The sequence below is a fragment of the Panthera tigris genome, chromosome B1 (assembly GCF_018350195.1).
Source record: "Panthera tigris isolate Pti1 chromosome B1, P.tigris_Pti1_mat1.1, whole genome shotgun sequence".
NCBI classification, from domain to species: domain Eukaryota; kingdom Metazoa; phylum Chordata; class Mammalia; order Carnivora; family Felidae; genus Panthera; species Panthera tigris.
In genome coordinates, this window is record NC_056663.1 from 104402431 (window position 1) to 104425165 (window position 22735).

The 22735-nt window shown below is 38.9% G+C and overlaps 1 protein-coding gene and 1 pseudogene across 5 annotated transcripts in view; one reads left to right on the forward strand and one right to left on the reverse strand.

Moving 5' to 3' along the window:
* The window catches only part of SYNPO2 (synaptopodin 2), a 209984-nt gene that overhangs the window by 167015 nt on the left and 20234 nt on the right, over nt 1–22735 (reverse strand). For 2 of the 5 annotated variants that reach the window (XM_042983987.1, XM_042983986.1), the window contains exons 3-4: nt 20495–20630; nt 3597–3732 (exon numbers count right to left, since the gene is read on the reverse strand). In XM_042983987.1, coding sequence (XP_042839921.1) covers nt 3597–3701 — 105 coding nt within the window. In that variant the 5' untranslated portion in view covers nt 3702–3732; nt 20495–20630. Of the gene's footprint in view, nt 1–3596; nt 3861–20494; nt 20631–22735 lie in introns of those variants that run through there. The other 3 variants (XM_007087615.3, XM_042983985.1, XM_042983988.1) reach the window with 2 other exon arrangements.
* Nucleotides 14375–17432, forward strand: LOC102971805 (annotated as a pseudogene).

Genomic DNA, 22735 nt, shown 5'->3' on the forward strand with positions numbered 1-22735 from the left:
AGAGAGAGCATGGGTGGGGAAGGAGCAGAGAGAATGGGAGAGAGAGAATCCCAAGCAGGCTCTGTGCTATCAGTGCAGAGCTTGACAAGGGACTTGATCTCACAAACCATGAGATCATGACCTGAGCCAAAATCAAGAGTCAGACACTCAACTGACTGAGCCACCCAGGAGCCCCCAAAATTCAATTTATTCTTGAAACAAATCCAAATTTTATGGCTTTGAGCTTCAATGTTATAAAAATTTGATTATTAATATTTCTGTTATTGATCTTTAAAAGTTGGAGTTTGCCTACAGTTCAGTCAGCCAGTCAAATACTAAAAATGTTTGAACATCTCTCAAAAGTGACTAAATGTGTCACTAGAAGGATATTTATAATTTATATATTTATATATATATTTATAAATTTATAATTTATAGGGAATTATAATCTACTCAACTTCTACTCATTGTTAATAACATTAGATTAGCTTTTTTTCACTATTTCAGCTTGTTAGATTCTCATTTTATACAGAATTATAAAAAATCTGAACACTAGATATTTTAAAACAAGCCAAAAATTTGTTATCTATAGAACTGCTTTGTAGTGTCCCCATTTTAAGGGAGCATGATTCAAGCACTGTCTGGAATTTCCTTTTCTTTGTTAATGTATATTTTCTTCAATTCCAAATTCATCCTTTGCATGTTCTTCAAAACTGTGAGCATTGTGTTTGTTAGCAACCATCCCTACCCAGCCTTTCTACCCCATTCCTCTCCATCCTCCTTCTTGTAGGTAACTCGGAAGAGGAGGAAGTCCATGCCATGTTCATTTCACCTTGAGCCCAGGGACCATTCCTGGAACTGAGTGGACTCGATGTTTTAAATGAAAAACAGTAATCCCAGTGAGGTCATAGACTTGATAACATACAAAGTGACAAGCACTTTGCTCCAAGAGTTTTCTAGAACAAATAATGCTAGCATAAGAAATTAAATGTGAGTTTGAGTTAAGTGGAAAAAATAGACCAACAAAAGTAGGCATTGCCATAGTAACTTAGAAATTTTTCTTCTTTTGAAGGCTTTCTAGTCACTTTTTACATATGGGGAAAAGTAGACTGTAGTCTGTAGTGTATCTCTCTCTCTCTCTCTCTCTCTCTCTCTGTCACACACACACACACACACACACAAGAATTAATGCAAACATCCAGACGACTTCATAATACTTTTAAATCAACAATTAACTATACTATCACAAACTAGAAAACTAAAGCAAACATTCAAATGCTTTAATAATGGTCTTTTTAAAACCACAAATATATTGCCGGGGTATTTTAGGAAAGTTGACTTGGGGGGAAGAGAAGGATCGAATTTTTTTACACTCAGACATGTAATATCCTCTCTGAATCCTGTCAATAGAGACATCATCGGCAGAGAAATGCTCCCAAAGCACTGTTCACTAGCAATTCTTCAAAAACAAAATCAGTTCTTAAAAAAAAAAAATCACCACACAATAGTTCCACTTTGAATTTTTTTAATGCTTATTTATTTTTGAGAGGGAACGAGACAGAGTGTGAGCAGTAGAGGGGCAGAAAGAGAGAGGGAGACACAGAATCCGAAGCAGGCTCTAGGCTCTGAGGTGTCAGCACAGAGCCCGATGCGGGGCTCTAACAGAGGAACCATGAGATCATGACATGAGCTGAAGTCAGACACTTAAGCGACTGAGCTACTCAGGTAACCTCCCTTTTAAAAAAACTTTTTTAATGTTTATTTACTTTTGAGAAAGAGAGACAGAGTGTGAGCAGGGGAGGGGCAGAGAGAGAGGGACAATAGGTCTACTTTGAAACAAGCACATAGTGGACTCAGGAGAAGCCCAATACCCAACCCATTCTTAAGGTCTGGCCACAAAAGAACTACTGGAATAACAGCATCTAGCCACCTTTGTCCCTACATTTTAACTGGGAGGCAAGTGATTCTAAAGTTGCATACTATTAGGACAGTAAAACTAGAGCAATATTAGAACTTCACTGATGGTAGAGTACAATTTCCTCTTTACTTCTCTCTTTTTGTACAGCACTCAAAATTTTTGCCTCTTTCTCCCCCCACCCCCCAACACCTCACAACAGATGAGTCAGGAAGGGTGAGAGATTTGTCACAGGCCCGCTACAAGTTAGATCAGAGCTGGAATTAGAACCCAAATCTCAGTAACTGGAGCCAGCCAACTGCTATTCTAGACTCAGAACAACTCCAGTTCAGTGTCATGAATTCTGCATACTCCAAATTTGTCATTCCTGTTTTGTCTGATGCTTCCTGCCATGGACTCCTAAAGCAACACAATGAAACCTCCTTTCCGGATTCTTCAATCACTGCTAGTCTAAAGCAGAGGAAAGTTACTTAAACTTTCTGGGCTTTTATCTAAACTCCGCAGGTTGAACTGGAAGTCTCTGAAAAACTTTCCAGTTCTAAAAATTCTGCTTTTCACCCTCTGTCTTATGCTTCATTCTTGATGTTTGAAATTTTCACTAGGTGGCAGGATTCCACCATCACATTACAAAAGGATTTTTCGATGGAAGCCTGGGAGCAGAAAATTTCAAAGAAACTCCTTTCCTCAGAGTGAACATTAAAAAAAAAAAAAAAAAAAAAAAAAAAAAAAAAAAAGCCAAAGCCAAGAGAAAGAATAACTACAAAGGCCAGTAGTCCACATATTTCATAAAGTTCTAGATCCACTTTTAATATAATTATAAAGAGGAAATTAATCAAACATGTTTTTCATACAATACTACAATTTGGCATCCAAATCAGGTAAAAGTCTGCATTAATTTCATGCATTTTAAAGTTTATTTTATCTGAATCCCAATGTAAACTATATCGGATCCCTTCCAGCAAACTGGTAGCAAGAAACAATCAATATGATGGAAACAAAAACATCTAAAACATTTAAAATCATTTTTACATGCATTTCAAAGTTTCCTATAAGTTACTTACAATATATTTCTAATGTCTTTGAATTTTATTTTGAGCACTTAACTAGGTGAGTACACATGATGGTAGATTTTTGCATTTATTTGTAAAACCCTTAAGAGAATATTCTTTCAAATAGATTTTATGACATTTCATCATATATTTAAAATTATTGCCCCAAATCGGCCTTTTAAGAAATGCTGTATTGTAAATGTCACTACCAACGCTTTGTAAGAGTCCCCCAAAGCCAAGCTAATTGGTTATGCTGAGCTGAGCATTTCTCTTCTGCCAGAACCAAGTAAAGTAACATGAAACAATAACGCAACTGCATATTCTATATTGCCTAGAAGAAATTTCCCAAGTGTCTTGCCGGTTGTCAGAGAAGCTGATTAACTAGACTTTTCTTCAGCTGATAAATATGGCACTCTTGTTTGTTTGGTTTTTTTTTTTTTTCTTTCAATTACTGGTTAATTGTATATATGCTATATGTTACTCGAAAGTTTTTTCGAAACACGAACAAACCCGCATCCTGGGAAAAGTTAGCATCAGCGCCAAAATCAGACCCATACATAACCTTCTGAATCAGCCCTTGAAAAAACCATCAACAGGTTGCTTTCATTCCCTCCCCGCACAGAGCGGTGATAACATCTCTTCGGAGGTCCTACCTTAGCAACTTGTAAGGGCTGCTTCTGCTCCTTGCCACCTTGCAATCTGAACCCCCAGGGCGCTCCACCGGTCATGGAAATGCAGATAAAATCCCCCGTGCCCATTTTCTCCTTTTAGTTGGGTAGCATGAAGAGCCTGAAAAGACAGACGAGGCTTCGGTGCGGTAGAGATGTGTGCTTAGCCCCAGGCGCCTCCAAGGTGGCAGGGCTGGGGAGCGCAGAGGCCGAGCTCCTGCTGCGGCCGCCGTCCCGGCCGCCGCTGCCGCGAACTAGCGCAGCTAATAGGATCATTCACAAGGAGGCAGAAGCGCTCCCTGGCATCGAGGACACCGCCCACTTTTGCGTCACGCTCCTTTGTTCAGCCCACTTCAAGCAAGGGAAGGAGACTCGCTCACCGCAGAAGGTCCTCTTTTGGGGCGGGTTTGGGGCGGTGGAGCAAGAGTTCCCTAGCACTCACATTTAATGCCAGCACTTAAAGAATGATTGAAAAACTTTCATTAAATAATCATATAAATAGTAGAGAACACGTGAAGGTTTTAATCTCCAGGCCACGAGTGTCATCTCCCAATATGAGCTCTGAGAACTCAACTACTAGACAATTCCATTCTCTCAAATAAATGTTTTAAGAAGAACCACATTGACGTTTGAAACAGACAAAAGGGAGTGAAAGTGGGTGAAATTATTATTTTTCTAAGTTTTTACTGTCTACGGCCTGCAGAACTAATCCCATAAGAGGAAATAAAAGAAAGCAAAACATTTGAGTTTTTCCCTCAAAACCTCCTACTCTGAAAAGTGCTTTTTTTGAACTATCAGATAGGTATATACATTTTAGAGCCGGAGGATGTGGTTGGGGGGTGGGGAAGGAGAGGGAGAAGGAGGAGAAGAAAAGGTGAGGGGAAGGATTTCCCCCTGGAAATTATATTCTTTTAACAGCGCTCTTGAATGGTTTGGATTGCTTTAAATTTAAATAAGCGTTTCATTTTCTTCCCTGTTCAGCAGGAAGGAAACTTCTTAAACCAAAATAGCCAACTACATACAATGTCACCTACAAGTTTCTTATTTTTATAATCCCTCATCACTTCTTCTGAGTCTGGGTGGTCCAAAATAAAAGTTGATTTCAATGTTTTAAAATCTGAATACAATCTACCAAAAATCGTACAAATGGAACATTTTTATTTTCCCATAATGTTTTTATTTTCCATGACATTCATCCCTGTAGGGAACGGTAATTTGTGTTACATGTGGTACCAAACAAAATGGACTTCCAGACGCTCTGCCTGTTTCAGTACTAGGAAGCACTGTGCAGTGAACATCCATACAGCCTTGTTCCCCAGAAGCCAAACGTGTCAAGTGATTTTGTTTGTGCTTTCTCACTGGGGTAAGGAAGACAACATAACCAGAGACTGTTGGCTCTCAAAGAGACCCTTTGAAGGGCATGAGGAGCAGACAGGCATCTCAAGTTTGATTCTCTTCAGAGAGGTGAATTGGCTTCCCCAAAGTCTTTCTTTGAAAAAATATCATTTTATAAGTGACATCCTAAAGTATGACTGCTGAGAACAAAAGAAAAAGAACTTTTTACATGTTCTTTTTCCACCTTCTCGTGTCCCTCCTGTTCCTCAACCCAATTCAGTCTAGCTTCTATCCCCACAAGAGGGAAAACTCTCGGCAAGGTCACTTACTACCTCCTTGCTTTTGTGAGCACTTGAGATTATTAACCATGTCCCCCTTAGATTGTCTTCTCTCTTGGGCTTCGATTCGAGAACACAACACGCTCTTTCCTCTTGCATCTCTAGCCACTCGTCTCTGGCCTTGGGTAGTCCTCAGCCTCTACTAATTCATTAAATGTATGTGTTCTCTTTCAGGGCTATGTCCCGGTCTACTTTTCTCACTTTACATCCTTTCTATGGCTTCTTTCATTCACCCTATAGAATTTAACCTTCCCCCTCAATCTCAGATACAATTCCTCAACTCCAGGCCAATATATGCAACTGCTCATTAAACCTGTTTCTATGTGAACCTATCACAGAAACCTAAAACTCTGTATACTCAAAATCAAGTTCCTTTTTTTTTCTCCAAATTCTGCTTTTCCTCCTGTGTTTCCCATCTCAGGATAATCGGCAAACTTATTACCTTTCTCTTATGTCTGGTTCCCCTCAACCCTGACTTAAATGTAAATGTGAGGCTGGAGGCTGGAACGGGGGTAGCCATATTGTGACCATGAGGTAAAGCTGAAGAAAACTGCAAAGACTCCAGTGCTGATAAAATTAATGCCAATAGTTGTGCGCCTCCAGTTTCCTTACTGTGCAAGAAAAATGACCCTATTTGTTTAACCTGCTGTAGGTCCAGTTCATCGCTACTTGCAGCAGGTACACTCCTATCTGCTAACTCGAGGAATAGCTTCTCCATCCAACCAACCAGTTCCTCCAGAGAACCGGGGGCTCAAATATTGCTTTAATGTGAAGATTTAATCTGGGTCAGGACCTTGACAGAGAGTATTTTATTTATCTTCAAAGTAACCATGCTAGGTAGTTATCAGTGTCTCCCTTTTACTGGTAATTCACTCAGTCTTAGATTCTACATGGTAGAGATTTGAACCTTTGCCTGCCTGAATTTAAAATGCCTGTTCTTATCATTGCCATCCTATCTCCACGATTTGTGTATTGCCTAATGCACATCTCCTATATCCAACTGCTCATTAAGACCTATGGATCCAACTTATAAGTAGAATGTAAATCCGCCCCTTCCCTCCATTCCCACTACTGTGGTTATTTCCATCTCTGGCCCTGGTTTCAGCAATCTCCTAACTAATCTGTCCCAGCTTTGTTTCACCCTCAATTCATTTTTGACTTTACAGCAAGGGTGAAATTTCTAAAATGCAATGTTTATCTTGTTTTATCCCTCTGTTTAAAGTCTTCAAGGGCTGGGACACCTGGGTGGCTCAGTCCCTTAAGCTTCTGACTTTGGCTCAGATCATGATCTCGTGGTTTGTGAGTTCGAGCCCCACATCAGGCTCTGTGCTGACAGCTCAGAGCCTGGAGCCTGCTCTGGATTCTGTGTCTCCCTCTCTTTCTGCACCCCCCCCCCCCGTTTTCTCTCTCCCTCTCCTTCTCTCTCTCTCTCTCTCAAAAATAAACATGAAAAAAAAGTTTAAAAAAATAATAATAAAGTCTTCAAGGACTTTCAGAATAGCCCAAACTCCTTTGCATAGAGAACACATTCTGCCCCCCATTCTTCACTTCTTCTCCCACCTCATCTCTCACCTTGAATTTTATGACTCAGACACACAGAACTATTTTTCCTTTCTATAACCTGCTTTTTTGGTTCCATCTGCTAAGTCATTCTTCTAAGCTATCTAGTCCACCCCACACATAGATCACCTGATAAGTCCTACTCATCCTTCTGGCCTCAGATTACAGGTCACATTCTCCAGGAAGCCTTTCCTAACCCTCCTCCCCCACAGGTATTCCTTCCATGTGCTGCCATCACTCTGCACTTTCCCTCTCATTCGAATGGTCTCTTAAATTGTCTGAACCCAACACTAGGTTATTAACCCTGTGAGATTAGCAGATGTCCCCAATTTATTGGAAATTGTATCCCCAGGTCTAATACAATTCTTGATGCCAAACTGGTGTTCATTATGAGTAGAATGAAAGACTAGATATGATTTCCCAGAATAAAGGTGTAGAAGAGAGAGTCAAAGAGTTCTCATTTTTTTTTCTTTTTTTCTTACTTCATTTGACTTGGAAAAAAATCTGGAAGAGAGCAAAATTCTTGAATTCTACCACTTAGAGACCATATGGAATATTTCATGCCTGTCTCCCTAACATCTTGCCTGTTCCCCATTGGGCAGTAACTACCAGATTCAGTAGGATTGATCCTTCCACCCCAGCAGCACAGATAAGCTGGTTGATCTAAGACAATCAGAGTAATCTTTTCTCTGTAACACAGAGCTTAGATCAGGAATGGGTACAAAACCTAGGCTTGAGTCAAGGACATCCCCCCAGCTCTAGTGATTAATTTGTATATGGTCCAACCACAGGGAAGCTTAAGAGCCTTCCAGAAAGCTGTCAGGGGCAATATCATTACCCCCCATAGATATTGATAACATCCAATGGGAGAAGTCAATGTGAAGGTGAAACTACCACAAGATATATTGGGAGAGAGAATCTTCCTTGGTTCTTCAGTGCTCCTGAAGGTCTTTCTGGATGTGTCAGAATTCAAGGTCCTAATGCTTATTTCCTGAGCTATTTCTCAGGGTTATGTTTGTAGCAGGATGTGGTAATATCTCAAGGTGGGTCAAAGAGCAAGTTGATTGCAAACAAAAAGTAAAATAAAAGCAATGGATTCAACAGGCTTAGTGTACCTTAGCTGATACGGAAATCCTTTGTGTGTGTGTGGCATGCATCTGGGTCATTTCCTATAAATGGAATTTGAGGCAATATAAGCTTGTAAATATGGTGATGTTCATGCTGCTTGTTATATCTTGAGTAAGAAAGCTCTTTGTCTCTGATTGAAGAATCTCATTTCTTCTTCCAGCATCCATGAAACACTAACAAGCTAACTTAGTCACCTGCAAGGAGGGTGAAATCAAGTACCAGACCCAACAAAGTAAACAAGACGTTAGTGGAGAAATGGAAGTAGAGCCCTGGTCAAACAGCACACAGCCTGCTCTTTATTTTATTTGGGATATAAGAATCAAGGCAAGTGTAAAAACTCTTTTTCTTAAGGGAAAAAAAAGTGACAAGTGCTTTTGAAAATGATCTTCTTTGATGGTAGCTACACTTATGGTGAGCATAGCATAACATAGATTTTTCAAATCACTTTGTTGTACACCTGAAACTAATGTAACATGTGTCAATTATACTTCAACTAAAAAATTACCTTCTTAGACTAACTCTACTTCAATGCCATTTAAAGAATTTAACAATATATCATCTGTTGTTTTATACTACCATCCACTAATTCTTTCACTTTATTATTCATTCAGCAAATAATACCTATATTATCCTTCCCAACGTTGACAGCACAGTAAGATTATTGAGCCTAACATGAATTGCGAAGCCACATTATAAAACAAAAATCTTGCATTAGGAATGACTTATTCTACAATAATTTCACATTGGCTACCTATGCTGGCTCATGCCTCTTTGTTATTTTTCTAATTCAATATTTTACTCAAAAATATGTGGAGGTGGGAGTGGGTAGTGTACCCCACACCACCGGCAAGCAATTCTCACTACACCAGCAAAATATCTAAGAATTCAACTCAATTCGACACTATCTACCTGGAGATAACATCAGATTCCATAGGTAAGGGCTCAGTCCCACATGATATGCTCCCCCAACACACACACTTCAGACACCAGTCACAAGTCCAGATTATCACCTTTGCTTCTGATCAACCAGCTATATATCAGAGGTTCCAAAGATCCCCTCCTTGGATTTGATTAATTAATGATTATTGATTATTAAACAATATAATAAAGGATACAGATGTCCATCCAGATGGAAGAGAAAGGTAGGGCAAGGTATACGAGAAGGGATGAAGAATTCCCATGCCCTGTCCAGACACACCACTCTCCCAACACCTCCATGTGTTCACCAATACAGAAGCTCTCCAAGCCCGGTACTTATGGAATTTTATACAGACTTCATCACGTAGGCATGATGGATCATTAGCTCTATTTTCAGCTCTTTTCCTTTCTCAAGAAAATGGGTGGCAGGGCTGAAAATTCAAGTTTCTAATCATGGCTTGATCTTTCCAATGACCAGCTCTCATCCAGAAGTCCACCCAGAATCACCTCATAAGAACAAAAGACACTCTCACCACCCCAGAAATTACAAGGATTTCGGGAATTCTGTATCAGGAACAAAGGTCAAAGACCAATATAAAAACAAGAGGCACTCCTAGTGTTCTTATCACTTAGAAAATTAAAAGGGTTTGGGGTGCTTCGATGGCTCAGGTGGTTAAGCATCCAACTCTTGATTTCGGCTCAGGTCATGATCTAATGAACTAAGAGACTGAGCCCCACATTGGGCTCTGGTCTCTGCACTGATGGCATGGAGACTGCTGAGAATTCTCTCTCACCCTCTTTCTCTGCCCTACCCCCCCCCCCCTCAAAGAACTTATTAAACATTTGTTTTTAAAGGGGCTTTAAAAAAACAAAACAGAAACCTAGCAGGTATCTTACAACATTAGCTAATGTATTTATGTGAGTTAAATCTGAATAAATCACCAAATGAAACCACGCGGATTAAAGTCCCTATGGGATACATACACATTAAAAGTTTTAGTTTCAAAAGCATATTTTATAAACGTGCAATGTGTGTGCGTGTGTGTGTACATTTTAGGACAATGAAGATGGGGTTAAATAAATATATTAGAAAAAAATAGTTTCAGACATCTGTTTTCTCCAAAAGACTGGAGGGCATTCAGTTCAAAAAATGAACTGAAAATGTGACTCATGATGTCTACTGACTATATCGTTTTGCTACTTTGCTAGTAAATATGTTTTACTAGTAATATGTTTCAGCTAGTAAATATGCTAGTAAATACAAAACAAAGCATGTTTTGTATTTCGGATAGTATTATCTGAAACATAAGAAAGAGTAAAGATAATTTTTAAGTACAATGTAAAGTCAATGAACTATTAAAGATAAAATTTAAATGATAGCATCTATATTTTTAAACAAACAAAATCATTTTTTCCATGGGTTATAATCAATATTTGGAACTGTCACTAAATTTTAACCTCCAAAATCAGGATTAAAATTTGGAGCTTTGAAACAATGTATTTTGTTATTGTTGTTTTGTTTTAATTTTTCCTTCTGCAAAAAGGGACTGAGAGCAATTAGGCATGAAATTGCATATGAGGGAAGAAATTCATATCCCAGACAAAGACAACAAGATCTTTTCAAGTGATCATTCTTAACATTTGGATGAAACATGATAGTTGGAATTAATTACAGATAACAGAATTTTATCCTAAGTGTTAAAAAATACATACACAGATAATCAACATGATGACAACTATTTGCGAACTCCTATTAAGCAGTTATGAAACTTTGCGACTATTGGAGAATCACTAATCCATTATCTGCTGACCCCACTAGGGCCTGCTGTGACTCGAGTATTTGTGCTGTTTCCTGGAATGCACGTGCATGAAATGCCATCTGAGCAGGTGGTGATGCTGCTTTGCCGCATTCCAGTACAAGAGAGAAGGGGCAGTGTGAAAGAAGACACCCTCCAACAGTCCAACAGCATTTTCCCTGCTCATCTACATGCCCTCTCTTGCTTGGAGACTGAATGTGGTTTCGGGAAAAACTACCACCGCTGCTGGTGGTGACTCAACGTCCCAACACTGAGGCTTGCAGAGCTAAGGAGATACACCGGCAACTCCTACCTTTACGTGGAGCCCAGAGACGCTGCCTTACCCAACCTCGCAGCATGAGGAAGTATATTCATTTGCTAGGCAGATGCTAAGTACTACAAAGTACTTCACAAAGTACTACAGACAAGGTGGCTTGAAAAGAAATGCATTGTCTCACAATTCTGAAGATGAGAAGTCTGAGATAAAGGTGTCCACAGAGTCTTTTGAAGTCTGTTTCTTTGGCTTTTAGATGGCTGTCTTCTCCAAATGCCTTCACATCATCTTCTCTCTGTACCTGTACATTCTAACCCCCTCTTTTTTATATAGAATCAGTTATATTGGATTAAGGCCTGCTCTAGTGACCTCATTTTAACTTAATTACCTTTAAAGACCTTATGTCTAAATACAGTCACATTCTGAGATGTTGGAGGGTAGAACTTCAACATACGAATTTGGGGGATAAATTTCAGCCCATAACAGGGAGGCAGAGCCTACAGAGAGTATGTAACTAAGTACCAGTTAGTTTCCTTTTCGATATACAAAAGGTATGTGACAGAATAATTTTTGAGATTTTGATAATTTTGTTCTTTAGATTTCCCCCTTCTTCTTCTTCTAAGAAAGTAGTCAGACCCTTACAACTTCCTTAACTCAGGGACTTTTGCTGAGGGAGAATAGAAGGTAACACCAGTGATTCCCTGTTTTGTAAGGCCTAACCTCCATGAAATGACTTTCCAAGAGATCCCAAGAGGGGAGAAAAGCAAAGAAAGTTCCCTTGAGAAAAGCAAGGCAGGGCTTTAGTCCTAGCTAGGATTGTCTAACTGTCTGTGGGTCTCTCCAGTAATGCTGATCACCATGCTGCTGCCAGGGAACTAACGGCAAGAGGGCAACAGCTATAGGGTCTCTGGAGGGAGGCCAGACACCAAGAGGAGGGCTCCCAACCTTTGCCAACGTTCTTCAGCCACATACATGTCAAGACGCTGCAGTTAGGTACCTGACTGCTGGCCAAGACCATGGACAGTTCAGTGACCAGTGAAGGAAAATGATTGATGACCAGTTGCTCTGCTGAATCCCAACAACTTTGCAAACCCCGGGAAGGACGTGGCCAATTCAGTGAGATGGGGACCAGAGTTGGAGTAAATTTATTAAAACGATAAAATAATAGTCTTGAGCTAATTTAAAAGATACACATTTTTAAGCTTATAGTTCATTCATTCAAATGATTTTTTGTGAGCATCCCAGACAACATTCCTGCTCTCACGGAGCCCACATTTTACCAGAGAAGCCAGATAATAAGTACGTAAACAAAATAGCTTCAGAGAGAAATAGAGGCTAAGAAGAGAGAACGGGATGATTCGGCAGAGAGTAAGGGGAGTAATACACACAGGAGATCAGAAAAACCTCCCAGAGCTGAGACACAAATAAGGATTTGACTGGAAGAGAGGCAGGAAAGGCAGAATATGCTTTTTGTACAAAAAAGAGATGAAGGTTAGTGTAGCTGAACTGTAGTAGATGTGTGCCCATTACTGGAGAATGTAATATGAAGTTAGTGAACCTCAAGCTCATGACCCCTCCCTTCTGGGATCCCTTCCAAGTCTCTGGAAGGAACACCAGCAATGTGTTTACATGTTCATATGCCGCTGTAAAATTTGCCAAGGTACAATACTTCAACCAAATTCGGTTAAGATGGTTGTCTTTTTCGCTCCAACTTCCCCTGCAAGTAATGGTGGAGGAGCCACGAGCCTTTCTGGAATCCAGCTAAAGGGAAGACGAGGTGGGGATTTGCTGAGCTTGGGTTTCATGAAATATGTTCATGTGCTTCACAACCACATTCATGTGAAGTTATTGCCAGCTGCCCAGCATAGGAATGAATAGCTTCCAGGCATAGTCCCACCATGTGCTGTGTCCATTCGCCTGGTGTGACAACATTAAAGGGCAGGGCCAGAGGTCCTATCATAGCATCAGCCCATACTAGGGTGCTGACACTATGTATTTGTGTAGTAGAGGAAAACAGGTTGAAATGTACAGCGCCACAAACTAGTCTGTGGAAGACTCTTCCCATAGCTAAATATAAGAATTGCCAGGGAAGAATTCATTTCTTATTGATGCCTACTCAAATGCAAAGGTGCCCCCTTCCAGAAATATGCCAGATAATGCAGCACACACATTATAAATGCACCATACATTCTCCACGGCTATTATAAAAAACAGAATTTATTAGAACTCTTATGTTTATGGGCACAAACTTGTAGCCATATTACAGTGATTAGTTCTGTATGACAAGTCCCATGTTGTGTGCAACCCAATTACCAATAATAAAAACTGCTATCGGTTAACTATGCTACATGTTAATAGAAAAAAATGGTATCATGAAATTTTTGTCATACAGAGAGGAGATCAAAGAACATTCAAGGAAGAAAAGTAGGGGAAAAAGAGGTGTGTCATAGTTAATAAAAATATTATTTATGAGAGGGAGAGAGCCAAAGCATAACAGACTCTTAAAAAACTAAGAACAAACGAGGGTTGATGGGGGGGGGGGTGAGAGGGAGGGAGGGTGGGTGATGGGTATTGCGGAAGGCACATTTTGGGATGAGCACTGGTGTTGTATGGAAACCAATTTGACAATAAATTTCATATTAAATATATATGTATTATTTATCTGAATTTTGATATGTTTGTGGGAGTTAGCTAATTTGTGTGGGGCTTTTTTAAATAGATAAAACAAACACTTTTTTGATTTTCATAACTTAGCTGTCCCTCTTCTGATCTTTTCATTTTTCATCAATTTTTCCATCTCCTCTTCTACTTCAAAGCTTCACAAAATGAATTAAAATATCTGCTTTGCCCTTAGGCTTCTGGAAATTAATAATATTAAAAATGGATACGCTTATATTTATAATGTCAAAATGCCTAGAAGTTTCAATAGTAGTATTAATAATGCCTAATAAATAAATAATACTAAGGGGGTTCCTAAGTGAAACTTTATATTGAAGACAAATTTTAAATATGGGTCGTAGTTTAAGTTAGGAATCACTTTTAACCTATTAAGCAAAAATAGATTCAAATTGCTGCATTTTCTTGTATCAAAGTAAGGCTTTCCAGACTAAACCATACTCTATCAACCTGTCACAAGCTTGGTATCTACCCTGGTTTTTAAAACCTGCCTTAATTTATTTATTCATGCAAAAAATGTTTATTATTTATTTAAGTCACTGTTCTAGGCAGGAGGGACATGGAAATTAACAAGTCAGACAAGGCCCATGCCCTCTAGAAGCTCATATTGCAGTAGGTAGGGCAGACAATAAAGACAACCTATATTCTGTCAGATGGGGACAAGTGCTATGAAGAACAATAAAGTTGTGGGCATGGGGTTGGCTACTTCAGCAGAAAGCTTTTTGTCATGAGGAGGCGATGAAGAGTCAGGGGCTTGATGTGACTTTAAACCCCAGCTTTGCTGCTATTTACTGCCCAGCCTTGGATGCATCATTTTCTCTCCTGAACCTTGGTATTCTCTTTCAAAGTCATTCTAGCAATAAGTGAAACATTTTTAAACATCTATTTTTTAAAAAAGTGCCTGGCATATAGTAACTGCTTCCTAAACCTTTCCTTTAACATCTCCCTTGGCTATCTAAGGTGGATCTTTCTGGATGGGAACACAGATGCCTTAGCTGACAGGTTTTGGAAGGAAATAGCTTTCCATTGCAGGTCAGTGCAATAGGCTTCCCACAAAAGTGAGGAATTTCCTGGAAAATTGATAATTACTTACAAGGCAGCTAGCAATAACTGAGGAAAGAGAAAGTAAAATGGCCACTACTGTGTTTGAGGACCATATGTTCAGTTGACCGGAATTCATGACTTTTCATACCTCTTTGGAATTAGACAGGCCTGGGTTTGTGTCCTGGCTCTGCCCCCACCACACCCCACCCTCACTAGCTGGTTACTGTGGCTCCTCGGCCTCTGTTTCCTCATGTGTAGAAAAAATTACATGCACTGTAAGAAATGATGAGGCAAATTGATGCTTATCACTGTACTGGAATACAGGAGGCACTCGGTATTTTGGTTGTTATTATAATTCGTAGTGATTCATTAATTTTTTGATTAAGGACATTTTCCCAATTCATTATCTTTCAGGTTTCTCAGAAGAACATGAAGTAGTAGAAATATTACTATACTCTTCAGCAGAACTGTGAAATGAGCTCCTGAGAGAGAACCTGGTTTCATCCATGACTGGGATTTCATTTCGGTTCTCCTAATTCTCTAGCATCTCAAATAGTATATATTTGCTGATGGGGCGACTATACTATCTTCCACTGTGCATCACATCCAGATTTAATGAAATTGCTAAACCAGAAAGGGACTTGGGGGATTCTTTTTCTGCTCTGCAAGCAAGAGAACCCTGTGGACTTCCAACATGGTCAATGAACCAATTTCTATGGGCCCAAGATTTTGAGTTTTTTGGAAAGCAATAGTGGCTCCTCAGTAAATACACATGGAATGAAATTGCATAGAAATACATTGAATGCAATGGAAACACAGTAAATGCAGTCTTAAACTAACATATTAAACCTGGTTTGGACTTTAATTCCAGGTTTCAACTTTCGTAAACCAACACATAGAGTGACAAAGAACAATACTTTTTCCATCATGAAAATATTCTCTTTGAAATCTTGAAGTGGTTACAAACATTAAGCCCCACCAAGTATGTGTCATTTTCTAAACTCTCTGGAGAGAGGGAAAACTGGCAGTCAGATCAAATAAATTGCCTAAGGTCACACTGAAATCAGTGAGAGAGCAAACCAAACTCCAGAGCCCTCTTCTCACATCAGTGGTACACAGAGAGAAATTATATGGAAGTTACTTAGGCCATTGCCCTGACAACACATTCTGGGTATTTTCCTGAATTTTGTTTTCCAGCGCTTTGCCAGATCTGGCCTTAAAAATATCTAAGGATAGCAATTCCTTCCATTTTCCTTCTTTTCAATCTGTGTAATTATGCCAGCATCTAAGAGCTCTGACTTCCAGGAGAAGTTTGTCATTTGAAATAAAATTTCCAGGTCTCTTATCATATCTCTAGCTCTACTTTTCCTATCTTTTTCTTCCTTTTTAGTGCTGAAACTAGTAATGGTTAGGATTACTGGGAATAGGACCATCATATATGAAAAATTCCTTCTCTGCAACAATTTTAAATGTCTTTGAAAAGTCTTTCTTTCCATTTTTAATTAAAAAGCAGTTTTTAAAATAACTTTTTGGGGTACCTGGGTGCCTCAGTAGAGCATCCAACTCTTGATCTCACGGTCGTGAGTTTAAGCCCCAAGTTAGGTGTGAAGCCTACTTTAAAAAAATAAAAGAAAAAAAGAAAAGAAAATCTTAAAAATTTTTAAATGTTTATTTATTCTTTAGAGAGAGAGACAGAGAGACAGAGTGTGAGCAGGAGAGGGCAGAGAGATGGAAACCCAGAATCTGAAGCAGGCTCCACGTTCTGAGCTGTCATCACAGAGCCCGATGCTGGGTTTGAACTCATGAGCTGTGAGATCATGACCTGAACAGAAGCGTAACAGACTGAGCCACCCAGGCACCCCAAAAATAAAAACTTTAAAGTCATGTTTGAGAAATTCACCTGTCAAGCATTTATAGAATTTCAAAAAAATGTAAGGAAAGTTTTTTTGAGCTCTTTTTCGTGGCACCTCGGAGGCAGTAGCCTGCTTCAGGATGAAGCAGAGCATCTCTTTTCTCAGCTACTGGCTGCCCAAAACTCATTGAAGTGGACAAGGAACACAAACTTCATATCTTTCGTGAGAAGTGAACGGCCATGGCTGCTGATGCTCTAGGTGAAGACTGGAAGGGTTTTGTGGGCTCAATCTGTGGTGGCAATGACAAACAAGGCTTCCCCATGAAGCAGAGGGTTGTGACCCATGGCCCTGTCTGACTACTGCTGAGTAAGAGGCATTCCTGCTACAGACCAAGGAGGACTGGGAGGGGATGGGGGGCATTTGGGAAAGAAAGCATGAATCTCTTTGGGGTTGCATTGTGGATGCCAATCTCACCGTGCTCAACTTGGTCATTGTAAAAACAAAAAAAAGGGGGAGAAGGATATTCCTGGGTTTACTGATACTACTATGCCTTGTCTCATGGGGCCCAAAAGAGCTAGCAGAATCCACAACCTTTTCAGTCTTTCTAAAGATGATATTCACCAGTATGTTGTGAAAAGTCCCTAAACAAAGAAGGTAGGAAACCTAGAACCAAAGCACCCAAGATTCAACATCTTGTTACTCCACGTGTCCTCCAGCATAAATGTTGGTGTATTCCTCTAAAGAAACAGTGTACTAAGAAAAATAAGGACGAGGTTGCAGAATATGCCAAACTTTTGGCCAAGAGAATGAAGGAGGCCGAAGAAAAATGCCTGGAACAGATTGCCAAGAGACAGGGGCTGTCTTCTCTGAGAGCTTCTACCTCTAAGTCTGAGTCCAATAAAAAAAAAATGAGATTTTTTTAAAGAGTAACAAATAAATAAGATCAGACATCAAAAATAAAATTAAGAAAGGAAAAAATTTTTGAAAGGCATGCATAAACATGCATGAACATTTGCATAGATTGATGGTTTAAAAATGTTATGTTATCATTACAGGAAAATTTAATGCACACATGAGAAACCTCAAACACATTCTTTCTGAGGTATCTCATTTATTAATGCTTTTTAAAAATCCAAGAATTACCCAAATTTAGATAATCAATTTAAAAAGCTATAAAATCTAGAGCAAGTGTACTGTACTTTTGGAGGAATAAAGTATTTTTAGCAAGTACAGGCAATGAAAAATATAAATGTGAAATCCAACAGAGCCATTGCACAGAAATTTCAAGTAAGATTATGTCTCTTACTCCACAATGTTTCATTACGTAGTTTTTTAAAGTCAGAGGGAGCATTGGAGTGGATTAGGTCACTGCAACTTTTATTCCTATGAAGTGCACATTCAAAGTTAAACATGACAGAGCCTGACTTGCAGGGAAATTTTCAGTCCAAAATTAAGATAATGATCATTAGAACTGATTTCACTTCATTCTTTCCAAATCCATCTTATACTGCTTTAACAAGAAATGAAATCCAGATGTTCGAATGATGCAAGACACTTCGTTTTAAGCCCTGTAAAGCAGAGGCATGCTTTCTAGTTAGTATAACCATCGATTTCAAAAACAAACTCTTTAGTTTCTTTATAAAATTGCTTTAGCTAAGGAAACTCTGGGATGTAAATCATTAAGGGTTACCAATAGCACTCAGGAGATGAGTAAATAAATGATAGATACTACCCAAGTACAACCCAAAATCATAAATAACACTGTCTCAGAGTTTTAAGCAACTTTTGCTCAAAGACTGATAAGATTTATAGTATGGCAAATGTGCTTTTTTCTCACAGAATTAATGGAATGACAAATACACAAATGTTAATATTCAAGATGCAAAATGAATTTAGGATCACATCCAACTAATAATATTAATCACTAAAAATTAGTAGAAGAAATCATTAATAAGAATTACAAGATTTTTAAGTGGAACCATACAGGTAACAAATGTATATACAACAACACTAATATTTTGGTCCAAGGACAACTAATCTCAGCAACCTTGTAAATCTTAGTAAATAATTTCCTTTCTTTGGTTCGTGAGTCCATTTGTGAGCTACTATTATACTAATTACCTTTATTTCGTTTTTTGTGAAAGAAGGAAAGAAAAAGGTAGCTGTTTCAAAGGCTATCTACTCTTGAAGGAAACTACATAGAAGACATTCTTATTAAGTAATACATTATCAAATATATCAAATATAAATTATTATATTGTTCAGAAGAATTTCAGAGAAAACATGTACCATGCATCATATAAAAGATGAATGTGGAACTGTTCTGTTAATTGAAGAAGGAAGTAAATGACCACCTTTGATAAATACAGTTTTTAAAAATTCTGTAGAAATGACTGATTCATACTGAAGAATTTATTCACTTTGTCCTATTCTCCTTGTAACAAATAATATATTTATTTTTGATGAAACTGTTTTCCTTTGTTTGTAATGTTTATTTATTTATTTTGAGAGAGAGTGAAAGCACAAGTGGGGGAGGGGTAGAGAGAGAGGGAGAGAGAGAATCCTGAGCAGGTCCTGCATTATCAGCAAGGGCTTGAATTCACACACCATGAGATCATGACCTCAGCGGAAATTGAGTTGAATCCTTAACCGACTGAGCCACCCAGGCACTCCACAAATAATATATATATTTTTTGTAACATAGATAGTGAAAAGGGTGGTCTATGACTGAAAACAAAAAAAAATAAAACAATGGGCACATCCAGGAACTGGGTCTCTACTCTTAAAATAAACCTTTGGCATTATTCTTTAACCCATCATGCCATTTGATTTAAACAACACATAATAATGTGGACAAATATGGTGACATCTTTCATTGCCTTTAGACATTTAGAAGAAAATTATTGAGTTCCATGTATATTTTTGGATTAATTTAAGAAAATTCAAAACTGCAGTCATTTGGCTACAATATATTAGACACTAGAGACACAAGCTCTTGGTTCCTACCTTCAAGGTATTCAAGCAAGCGTTGGCAAACTGTGAAGTGAGGGCCTTAGCTCTCTGTGGTGACTACTCTGCAGTCTTAGTACAAAAGCAGCCACAGATAATCTGTAAGTAATAGTGTGCCTGTGTTGTAATAAAACTTTATTTCCAAAACAGGCAAGAGCTGTATTCGGCCTATGAGCTGAAGCTTGATGATCAGTAGTTAGAATAAAGGAAAAATAATATAACTAACTAGCAAAATAATAATATTAAAAGATATTTCCTTGGAATTGTGTTTCTAAATATTAGCAGAATATCTTTCTTTCAGCAGAACAAAATGGTGACAGAGGCTACCAGACAAGCCAAATTTTTTAAACATCCATTTAAAGACATCAGAAGTGCTGAACCAATCAGGATAAGGAGGTTCCAGAGAAGATGAGAAGCTGAGAATATGGACTTGCCAAGGGGGCACTACAGCTGGGAACCAGCAAATCAGCAGAACCTTTGTTGACCTCCTGGAGCTACCTCGGTGATCCTCAGCCAGGGGTAATTTTGCCTCCAGGGGACATCTGACAATGTCTGGGGACATTTTTGATTATCATAAGGTGGGGGAGGGGATGGTTTGCTTTGGGCATCTACTGAGTAACAGCCAGGGATGCAGCTAAATACCCTAAAAAGCACAGAACCCCCATTCCCAATAAAAATTACGTGGCCCCAAATGCCAACAATACCTAATTTGAAAAACCCTGGGCTATGGGAACAAATTAGAGGCTTAGAATCTTACACACACATACCCCCCAAGTATATATAATTCTTAATCCTGAATTGGTTTAGACATTTTCTAGAAATCACTGTGTTATATTCTTACAGTCTCAGGTCTGGAATATTCCTGCCCTTATTAAATTCCACATCTTCATTCCTCTAGGTCCCAATCCCATTACAGATACATTCGTTCTCAGCAAAACACCTTATCACTTACCTTAATGATGAGGTTAAAATCATCCTACAAATGGCTCTACTTCCTTCCTTTCCACATAATTTTTTTCTATAACTTCACTCATTTTTTCCATCTTTAATAGTCTTTCTTCTTTTTAGATTATTCTCCGATCTCCTTCCTTTTGCAGTTATTGAAAAAAAGAGTCAACATGTACTTTGTCCACTTTATTCTAATCTAATGTCAGTTTCAGTGACTCTACAAGTGCCTTCTTAGCCAAATCTCAATTGTGAAACCAATGGTCTTCCTTTAGCCACAGTACTTAGCGCTGCTAAAAGCCTCCTATGTCCTTCTCTACATCTACTAAGCTGATTCTCCTTCTATAACCTTTTTTCCCCCTTCACCACCCCACCCACTAAATACACCCCTCAAGGCTCTATGTTCAGTATACCAATTATCATACTGTGCTTCTTGGCTTCAAATCCACTCATTCTTGGGTAGGATCTTGAGCTTGGGTTAGGACTCTCAAACTGCATTTTGGCTTTGCCTGCAGCTCCTTATTAAGTCTGCCAATAGGGGGCGCTAGAGGGAGAGTGCAAAGCCAGGTAAGAGAGAAGCAGCTTGCTCCTATCAGATTGTTTCCTGTTCCTACAGCAGTAAGTTCCAGTAGCAGACATTAATTCCAGTTTGTACCTATTCAAACACTTGCAGAAACAGTCTTATGACTCCCCTCAGAAACACCAGCACCAGGCAAGCGGCAACCCCCCCTCAGAGGTCTGGGCCAGCCCCACTTAGTCCCACTTTCAAACTTCCATGTTTTAGTAATTCCACCTTCTTCCCTTTGTTCCCCTAGACCTATCTGGTGGACAGGGACAGAGTTGCCTTCTTGCACTTGCTAACTCCATAATGCCCAGGTGTTCTTACTTGTCTTTTCAGTTACTTAGTAGATCCAGTAAATACAGAGAATTGGCATTATTATAGCCATGATCGTCTTGTTTATTCAACCGGAGAGTGATGTAACTGCATTTATCTTGAAACATTTTGAATGTATTTTTCCCCTAACTGACATGAGGGATATATAAAATTTTGATGTTCATTGAAATTGATATTAATCATGGGAAAAGGTTTGGCCTCTTGAGGCTTAACTCACAGCCAAGTTCACCCTTTCATAGAGCCTCCAGATAAGACCTCCATTACTTGTTATTGGATGAGGGTGGTTATAGTGTAGGCAGAGTGTGGACCTAAAACTGGAAGTTTGAAAGGTTGAACGACAGAGGGTGGTTTTTTGTTTTTTGGTTTTTTTTGGTGACTATAAACCTTGATAGAACAAGCACCTTTGGGCTAAATTATGGACATCTGAAACACATGCCTCACTCAGGCTTATTTATTGTATAATTTCAAGACTGCAGGAATCATGACTATTCAAAGAAAGGTTGTAGATGTGGTAACATCACAAGGGGTACATGCTCTATGTTGACTTGCGAAGCCACTAAGAAGGGAGTCAATACTGGAAGGCCCTGAACCAGGTATCTTAAAACTGATTTGGACATATACCTTCTATTTTTGCATCTAAAAGCTTATGTAACTGGGAAAGCAAGCCTTTATAGAGAAAGAAATCTTTGGGTCTAGGAAGAAATGCAAATCACAATATACAATAGGATATGTGTGACAGTAGAGGTTTGCTATGTTATGGTATCTCAGAAGAGAATAAAAAAATTTGCTGGTGATGAAAGGAGTGGTTATGGGACACTACCAAGAGAAAATCTGATATTTGAGCTGGGCTTTTGTAGACAGAAAGAGATGGGAAAGGAAGGTGGGAGAAAGAGAGAGTAGAAGGGAGGTAAAGGGTAAGGAGGTAGGCAAGGAGGAAAGCAGAAAGCAAGAGAAAGAAAGAGAGGGAGGAAGAATGAACGATACTGCAGGCAGAGAGATCTTAACAAGAACACGGGGATACAAGTAGGCATGAACATTTAAGGACTAACTGACAGGTGCAGCTAGAGAATAAAAGCTGGACAGTGAGGGGTGTCCCAAGTGCTAGAGGCTAGTTGGAAGAGTTGACTGGGATAAGATTAAAAGGTCCTTGGTGCCCCCTCGATTTTAGACTTTATCTTAAAGCAACGAAGAGCTAACAAATGTTTTTAAACAAATAAATAAGACATTGAGGGATTTTTTTTATGGTTACTGTGTTTTGTTTTGTTATGTTTTGGAAGCTGCTGTTTAATTTTTTTTAATGTTTATTCATTTTTTGAGATACAGAGCATGAGCAGGGGTTGGGGCAGAGAGAGA